Here is a 9452-nt window from a genome sequence, read left to right on the forward strand (position 1 = left end):
TATACATACAACTCATGTATAATATATGCATAACTATGTATACCGGCTAAAAAAAGTAAACATAGAATCCGACGGGCTATTTGTGTAACAATCCCAAAGAATTTTCACATTAGGGACACATGGATGTAGCAACACTAGTAGTGAAGAAACAAATTTCTCTATAGCTATTCAGCAATAGTAATACTTTTTTTTTTTGTTGAATTTAAAAGGAAGTGTTCAAAGTTCCTTTAACAGGAATGTCCGCTTCATTCTTTTAGCAAGTAGAAAAAAATAGACCAAGAGGGTGTTTGGATTGGCTTATTTTAAGTGCTTATTTAAGCACTTTTTTAGTCTGTGGTGTTTGGCAATCATAAAAAGTGCTTAAAAGCACTTACTTTTACGCATAAAAAGTACAAAAATAAGCCAAAAGCCAAAAGTTGGGTATTACCAACTTATGGCTTTTGGCTTTTAGCTTAAAAGCTACTACTTTTTATAAGCCAATCCAAACACCCTCCAAGTAGCAATTACAATCGACAAACTCTAAAAAGTTCCCTTGTTGAACCATCAACTAATCATCATAGAATTATTCAGCAAAATTGAAGGCACGATAACTCATTTGAGGCATGATCAACTACTGGCATTGTGTACTTGTTAAGGATATTGTAAATTAACTATTTCTTCAAGGCTCTCAATATAACTGGTACATTCATCAGGATTAGCTGTACCGAGGCATATATAGGAAGAGTAATTGCACCTTTGAAGTAACAAAAGAAGTTGGCTCTCCCTAATGCCTCTACATCTTGACTGAGAGGGCCCTGTTCATGCGTACCAACAAGCATCTGTGGTTAAATGCCGATATGTGAGGAGGAACCCAAGCAAACAAATTTGCTACAGCATGTAAACCTGTTATTTCACTTGTTCTCTTGCTCACCAGGACGCCGATATGGCAAGTATCTGTGGTCCTTTGCAGCATTCTTGCGCCTTTTCTTCTCGATATATGCTTCCAGTTTGCCTGATGCTTTGAGTTCCTTGTATTTCTCAACAAGTTTGCGCTGCCGAATTTCAGATTTTTTGAGGTAATAAGGTTGTTTCCCTTGCTTAGCAGCTTCTCTCTCTTTCTTCTTATGCTCTGCCAGAATCTCTCTCTCGCTGTGCTTCATTCCTGCTGATTTCAATTGTTTGTCAATCCAAGCAATGCAATTTTTCAGTTCATTTATCTCTTCTTGGTCATTTGATTTCCTCATCTGTTTCTTTAGATCCTCTTTTTCTGCTGGAAGATCATCCTCGTAAAGAAAATTGTATCTCTTTTTGAACCCATCTTCGTCAAGCTGGCCACATAAAGACTCAAAACGAGGGTCACGAGTAACCTTTTTAGGAACTTGGATAATTTCCCTAAATCTGCTCACTGGCTTCTTGCTACTCATCTCCACTGGCCTATTCTTGTTTGCTCTGCCACTTTTTCCTTCAGAATTGAACTTCCTATACACTGTATCCGACCCATCAGACCGTGCTCTCTGCAATTCCTCAAAGGTCACATCAGCAAGCTTCTCCTCTATCTCCTTCTCCTCCTCATCTTCAGACGAAGATTCATGTTCATCAGAGTCTTCAAATTTAATTTTACTTGAACTTGCAACAGCTGGCTTGTCTTTTCTCATCTTAACAGTCTGATTCCGCTAGAGAAAAACAACTTCAGAACTTTGCTGCACAGAGATGGAGAAGTTAGAGGAGTAAAGAAGAACCTCAACAACAGTAGCATATAACACAAACCACTAATTAAAACAAAAGAATTAGTATTCTGTCCAGTATATAGAATAAGCCAATGCTAATTCCAGAAAACATGACTGAAATGCAAGTAAACACTTAAATCTAAGTCATGTAATTTTTTCTGTGATTTGGTCCAGCTGAAGCCAGTTTTTTCGACAACATACATATATATGTGAATTGTGAAAAGCCACTAAAGTTTCAGCAAATATTAAATTTTCAACCCATACTTCAAAAATACAATGTGACAGTGCTAAGAACTTTAAAAGTAAAACTTATCAAGCTTAAATCCTCGATCCGCCTCTGAGCACCTAGCTCGACTAATCCACCAAGCAGCCTACAATACTTCCCACAAGCACAAGTGCCAAGTCTAGACCTACCCACAGAGTGTTGTAAGTAACTAGGAAGTGAACTTGACATCTCGATGTTATTACTCCTACGCCTCTACTACTCAACCGTCCCCTAGGGGACTTTAAGTCAATTAATTCAACAGCTAGGATTCATTTAAAAAGGAGAAAAGCAAGATTTTCAAAAGAAAAATTGAAAAGCCAACACAAAATGAAATGCCACTCTGAAATCAAGACAAGTTTTTCGTATCATAATAATGGCAGTCACATTTTGCTAGTTCAGCTAAGGCAAATAACGACTTAAAGAAAAAGGCAATAAATTTGACAAATTTCTCATACTTTCTATGATTGCGATATTCAAACCTTTAAAAGAAGATGCATACATATAATGAAACTAGGTAAGCTTTCATAAGACATCAATTCACAAAAACAAAATCAACAAAAGGCACACTTACATCAATCCAATCGTCTAATATGAGAAAAACTGAAGAGGAATGCGAAATACTAACCCGAGTTAAAAGAGATGATGAAGCTTCAAGCGACCTAAGGAAGAGAGAGACGTTATTAGACAAAAACCCTAGTAATGGGTTAGGCTCAATGTTTTAAGAGGCCGGGCGTGAGGCGACGCCATGAGACATGGGGTAAATCTTTAAATTTTACTAATTTTATGAATTTTAAGATAATATAAAATAAAAAATAATTATAAAAATTACAGTAAAATCATAGAGTTATAACAAATAATATATTTAAAATATTAATAAATCATAATTCAACTATGAATAATACGAAAAGTATGACATATATCATAATATTCGAATAGTTACAATGACGTTACAACTCAAACATCAAAAGTAATATATTCGATACGAAATCTTATATGTATCTCTTAAGGAGTGATGAATCTTGAAAAAATTTCGATATTATAATTTGATATTTTTCTTAAAATACTCCTTTTATTTAATATGCTTTCTATTTGAAAGAAATTTTTTATAAAAACATAATTCACAATTTAAATATGATTCTCATATACTCAGCAAGTTAATAAAGTGACACATAATTCACCATACAATACCATGATAACTAATTATGTGTACATAGTTACTAGCTAATACTGATCTATTAAATTAATAAGTATTGTGTCTCGTAAACGTGAAAAAAAATAGAAAAATAATTATAAAAAAAATTATGGACTATTATACAATAAAGACATAACAATAGTTAATAAATAAATACTTTTTAAATGAAAGATTTATTTAAAATTAACTATCATAGCAGTCTTAGTGGATAACGTGTAATAATTTTTATTTTAATTATGACAATACTCCCAACTTAATAATTTATACTTAGGAAAAAAGTAATTTTGAGCAGTCAACGATTTATTAAGAAAATTTGAAGATTTACAAGGTTAGTTACATACAATTGCATAAAGTTCTATTAGGTGAGCCCAGTGCGCTGGGCGTTGGGCGTGTCCGGGGCGTAAGCCCTGATGGCCGAGGCGCAAGCCTCACGGAACTAAGCCCCACACATATGCCCAGGGGCGTTTTACGAGTGCTCCGCCCCGGGGCGAGTCTCAATTCTGCCTTTTAAAACAGAGGTTAGGCTCGACCCAAATTATATAATACTATACTTGAGGTCTGGGTAACAAGTAATAAATACATTTGCAGTCATACCCTATATTTATGCCACCTTTTAACCTGTACTCTATTTTCAAAAACTATTGATTTGGTAGCCAGCTAACAAAATATCCGTAATAATATGATCATTATACCCCTCACAAAATATATAAAAGATGCATCACGCATAAATCAATTTACGGTTCTCCTCCATCACTCCGTCTCTCCTCAAATCGCCTCTCGCAAACCAGAAATTTGAACCAGATTCAAATTCCAAATTCAAAATTACAAAATATATTGTAAGTATTCTAATTCATCTTCAGAATTCAAAATAATTTTTGAAACTGATTGATTTCATGATATATTTTTCTATAATTATTTGCATAAAGTTGTTTGACTGATGAAACATGAACTTTTCAGTGACGAATGAATTTGCATTCTAAATCTGTTTAACGTTGAATTCTAAAGTGAAGCAAAAGATTCTTCACGTTAAAGCTAATTTAACATCAAATCTAAAAATTCAAATATGCTGAAGTTTTCCACTGCATAACATGCCGAAGTTTTTGGTTTATTTGCTAAACAAGCTGAGTTTTTACATAATTTGGTAAAACTTGACACAAAAAATGTTGAATTATTTGTCTTGCAGTGTAATCAAGCTGAAGTTATTTAGTTCATATATAAAAATTTCATGACTAAATAAGCTGAAGTTTTTATTCTGGATTCAATAGTTTTGTCATAAAGTTTTTTCAAAAACTTCGGCATAAGATGCTGAAGTTGTTTAGTTCATTTTTTAAAAATTTAGGATAACGAGCTGAAGTTTTCCTCCCGCACTGGGTAAAATAAAGCATAAATTAAAATTACATATTGCACAAAAACTTCAGCATAAAATTGAAGTTGTTGAGTTCATTTTTAAAAACTTCAGGAAAACGAGCTGAAGTTTTCATCCTGCACTATAAAAACTAAAACATAAATTAAAATTACATATTGCACAAAAATTTCAGCATAAAATGCTGAAGTTGTTTAGTTCATTTTTAAAAACTTCAGGAAAACGAGCTGAAGTTTTTCTCCTGCACTGGGTAAAATAAAACATAAATTAAAATTATATATTGCACAAAAACTTCAGCATAAAATGCTCAAGTTGTTTAGTTCTTTTTTAAAAACTTCAGGAAAACGAGCTGAAGTTTTTCTCCTGCACTATGTAAAATAAAACATAAATTAAAATTACATATTGCACAAAAACTTCAGCATAAAATGATGAAGTTGTTTAGTTCATTTTTAAAAACTTCAGGAAAACGAGCTGAAGTTTTCCTCCTGCACTATGTAATTTTATTATGATTTTTTGGTAAAACTTCATACCGAAAAATGCTTAAGTTTTTCGGAATATGTAAAACATTTTTAGTATGCTGAAGTTTTTTATTTGCTAAAACATGCTTAATCTTTTGTCGTGCAATATGTAATTTTCTAATGAGTTTTTGTTAATGCCCGCTGAAGTTATTTAGTTCATTTCCTCCGTTATTTTCTAAGTTTAAAGAGGATTAATGTTAAAAAAATGCACAAAAACATTATTTTTTATTAAATAAAATAAAACATTAATTAAAATTACATATTGCACAAAAACTTCAGCATCTTAAGCAAAACGAGCTGAAGTTTTCCTCCTGCACTATGTAATTTTATTATGATTTTTTGGTAAAACTTCATACCAAAAAATGTATCACGACCCTAAAACGTACCCGGTCGTGATGGCGCCTATCGTGAAACTAGGCCAGCCGACACAAACCCCAAACTAACCAGAAATTCATTATAAGACATTTAAAGTCAATAATTAACTAGAAATCCCATAATATAAGTCGAGATAGACAATGCGGAAAACTTAACACGGCTCGACATCGGGGTGTCACCAGTCATGAGCAACTACAACTCGTCTAGAAATATAAAAAGACAACATAGTCTGAAACAAAGTTAATACAAAGCGGAATAGAGATAGGAAGGAGAAGCATTGGGCTGCGAACGCCAAGCAGCTACCTAGTCAACTCTGAAAGCTTGCTGGAAGACAAATCAGCACTCACTAGCATGACCCGAGACTCCTGGATCTCACACAGGGTGCAGGGAGTAATGTGAGTACGCCAACTCAGTAAGTAATAAAAGTAAAGGCAGCTGAGTAGTAAGAAAACACGTAAACCACATCATAACGCTACAGCAAAATAGTATAAGTCCAGAACAATGTAGTAAAGCAGTAAGACTCGTGAAAACATCTCGGTTCAATAAAACCTTTTTAAAACGCTTTTCAATAGTTTCAAACAAGTGATGAAAACGGTGAGTAAAAGTACAGAAACGTAAAATAGCCCCTCGGGCAAAACATGTACCATAACCGCCCCTGGGCAAAATATCAATAGAACCAGCCCCTCGGGCTATCTCACAACCACACGTAATCAGCCCCTCGGGCAATAACATGAAACAACAACAGCCCCTCGGGCAATATCACATCTTACACTGGGCACCCGCGCTCACTGGGGGTGTACAGACTCCGGAGGGGCTCCTACAGCCCAAGCGCTATCACAACCCATCTCGTGTCATAACAAATCAGGCCCTCGGCCTCTCATATATCACAAATCAGTGTAACACGCTGCGGCGCGCAGCCCGATCCCATAACATCCTCACAACACAGGCCCTCGGCCTCACTCAGTCAAAACTCACTCAAGCCCCTCGGGCAAACAGTAAAAACAGGTACTCGGCTCAAAATATCATTTATAACAACAAAAGGAGTAAATAAAGCCCGAGTTATGAAATCAGAGAAAGTATAGCATGACTGAGTGTAAATATTACCAAAACAGTGAGTAAATAGTAGTAAAATGTCCCTAAGGGTCCAAATAATCGGCACAAGGCCCAGACACGGCATTTAGCCCCAAACATAGTAATATTTTCCCAAAATATAATAATAACAAACATTTTCCAATTAAAAACGCGACTTAATAGTTGTACGGGATGGACCAAGTCCCAATCCCCAACGGTGCATGACCCCACGCTCGTCATCTAGCGTGTGTGCCACCTCAATATAGCACAACGATGTGAAATTCGGGGTTTCATACCCTCAGGACAACATTGACAATCATTACTTACCTCAATCCGGTCCAAACTCTAGCCCGCGATGCCTTTGCCTTTTGACTTGGCCTCCGGATGCTCCAAATCTAACCAAAAACAGATTGTACCATCAAAACATGCTAATGGAACAAAGCCCACTCGCAAATAACCATTTTACATCAAAAATCCCGAAATTGGCCAAACCCGGCCCCCGGACCCACATCTCGGATTCCGATGAAAATCACAAAACTAGAATCCCTACACTCTCACGAGTTCATACATATCAAATACATAAAAATCCGACCCCATATGACCCCTCAAATCCTCAAATCAAAGACTCCAATTTCAAGCCCTAACTCCCCAAATTTAGGCTTTAGATTTCGCAAATTTCATGTCTAATAATTAAGCAGAAATCACAATAGGATAGAGTATTGAGTCCAAAAATCTAACCTCCAAGTGTTTCCCTTTGATTCCCTCTTCAATCCTTCTCAAAAAGCTCCAAAATCGCTCAAAAATGGTGGAAGATAGACCCAAAATCGCGAACATGGCTATTTAAGCATTCTGCCCAGGTGACCCTTTCTTCTTCGTGAACGTGGTCAAAGCCTCGCATTCGCGAAGCACAAAAACTCATTGACCAAAAATCCTCTTATGCGAACGCGACCTCCCTAACGCGAACGCGAAGCTTCAGCTTCTCAGACCATCGCGAACGCGACACACCAAGCGCGAACGCGAAGCACAAATGACCAGGACCACAGCTGCTCCAATTACTCTACGCGAATGCGGGACCTACATCGCGTTCGTGATGCACACCGAGCCTCTCCCTTCGCGAACGCGGGACCAACACCGTGAACGTGAAGTCCAAATTTCCTGACTCACTACTCATGCCTTCGCGAACGCGCGAGCCCTCTCGCGAACGCGAGAGCCCTCTCGCGAACGCGAAGGCCAAAACTCAGCAATACACACAGCAGAAAATCTGCAACTTCTCAAAATAAGATTTGATCCGTTTAACCACCCGAAACTCACCCGAGGCCCTCAGAACCTCAACCAAATATGCCAACACATCCCATAACATCATTCAAACTTTTTTCAACCTTCGGAAAACTCAAAACAACATCAAAACATCAAATCATCATCGGATTCAAGCCTATGAAATTCCAAAACTTCCAAATTCCGCTTTCGATCAAAAAGTCTATCAAACCTCGTCCGAATGACCTAAATTTTTGCACACACGTCCCAAATGACACAACGAACCTACTCCAATTTCCGGAGTTCCATTCCGAACCCTATACCAAAATCTCCGCTACCAACCAAAAAATACCAAAATTCCAATTTCGCCAATTCAAGCCTAAATCTACTCCGGACCTCCAAAACACATTCCAATCACGCTCCTAAGTCTTAAATCACCTCCCGAAGCTATCCGAATCATAAAGATCAAATTCCGAGATCGTTTGCTCACAAGTCAACTTCCGGTTGACTTTTCCAACTAAAAGACCAACTTAAGAGACTAAGTGTCTCATTTCTCTATAAAACCACTCCGAACCCAAGCTAACCAACATAATGCGATGAAATACAGTTGAAAAACATATAAAGAAGTAGAAATGGGGGAAACGGAGCGGTAACTCATGAAACGACCGGCCGGGTCGTTACATCTCCCCCTCTTAAACAAACGTTTGTCCTCGAACGAGTCCAGAAACATACCTGAAGCCTCAAATAGGCGAGGATATCTGCTCTGCATCTCCCGCTCGGTCTCCCAGGTAGCCTCCTCCATGGGCCGAACTGCACTTTCACTGAAGCTATATCCTTTGACCTCAACTTTCGAACCTGACGCTCCAAAATAGTTGCTGGCTCCACATAATAAGTCAAACCACCGTCCAACTGAATTGTGCTGAAGTCTAAAATAGGAGTCGGATCGCCAATATACTTCCGGAGCATAGAAACATGAAATACCAGATGCACGCTCGATAAGCTGGGTGGAAAAGCAAGCTCATAAGCCACCTCCCCAATTCTCTGAAGCACCTCAAAATGCCCAATGAACCGAGAACTCAATTTACCCTTCTTCCCAAATCTCATAACACCCTTCATGGGTGAAACCTTCTGTAGAACCTTCTCCCCAACCATGTAAGATATATCACGTACCTTTCTGTCACTATAACTCTTTTGCCTTGACTGCGCTATACGAAGCCGATCCTAAATCACCTTCACCTTGTCTAAAGCATCCTGCACCAAGTCTGTACCCAATAGCCTAGCCTCACCCGGCTCAAACAAGCCGACTGGAGATCTACACCGTCTCCCATACAAAGCCTCATATAGAGCCATCTAAATACTCGACTGATAACTGTTGTTATAAGCAAACTCTGCGAGCGGTAGAAACTGATCCCATGACCCTCCAAAATCAATGACACAAGCGCGCAACATGTCCTCCAATATCTGAATAGTGCGCTCGGACTGCCCGTCCGTCTGAGGGTGAAAAGTTGTGCTCAACTCAACCTGAGTACCCAACTCCCTCTGCACGGCTCTCCAAAACTGCGAAGCATACTGAGTACCTCTATCTGAAATGATGGAAACCGGGACACCATGCAAACGAATAATCTCTCGGATATAGATCTCTGCCAACCGCTCTGAGGAATAGATAGTACACATAGGAATGAAGCGCGCGGACTTGGTCTGCCGATCC

General features: G+C 38.0%; 1 protein-coding gene across 1 annotated transcript; it reads right to left on the reverse strand.

Moving 5' to 3' along the window:
* Positions 1-575: 575 nt before the first annotated feature.
* On the reverse strand, positions 576-2703 carry LOC109210531 (ribosomal RNA processing protein 36 homolog). Its single transcript, XM_019373957.1, has 2 exons — positions 2597-2703; positions 576-1679 (listed from the first exon to the last, which is right to left on the reverse strand). The coding sequence occupies exon 2, from the start codon at positions 1632-1634 to the stop codon at positions 891-893; it is 744 nt and encodes a 247-aa protein (XP_019229502.1). The 5' UTR covers positions 1635-1679; positions 2597-2703; the 3' UTR covers positions 576-890.
* Positions 2704-9452: the final 6749 nt, after the last annotated feature.

This window comes from Nicotiana attenuata, unplaced genomic scaffold (assembly GCF_001879085.1).
Source record: "Nicotiana attenuata strain UT unplaced genomic scaffold, NIATTr2, whole genome shotgun sequence".
In the NCBI taxonomy this organism is placed as follows: domain Eukaryota; kingdom Viridiplantae; phylum Streptophyta; class Magnoliopsida; order Solanales; family Solanaceae; genus Nicotiana; species Nicotiana attenuata.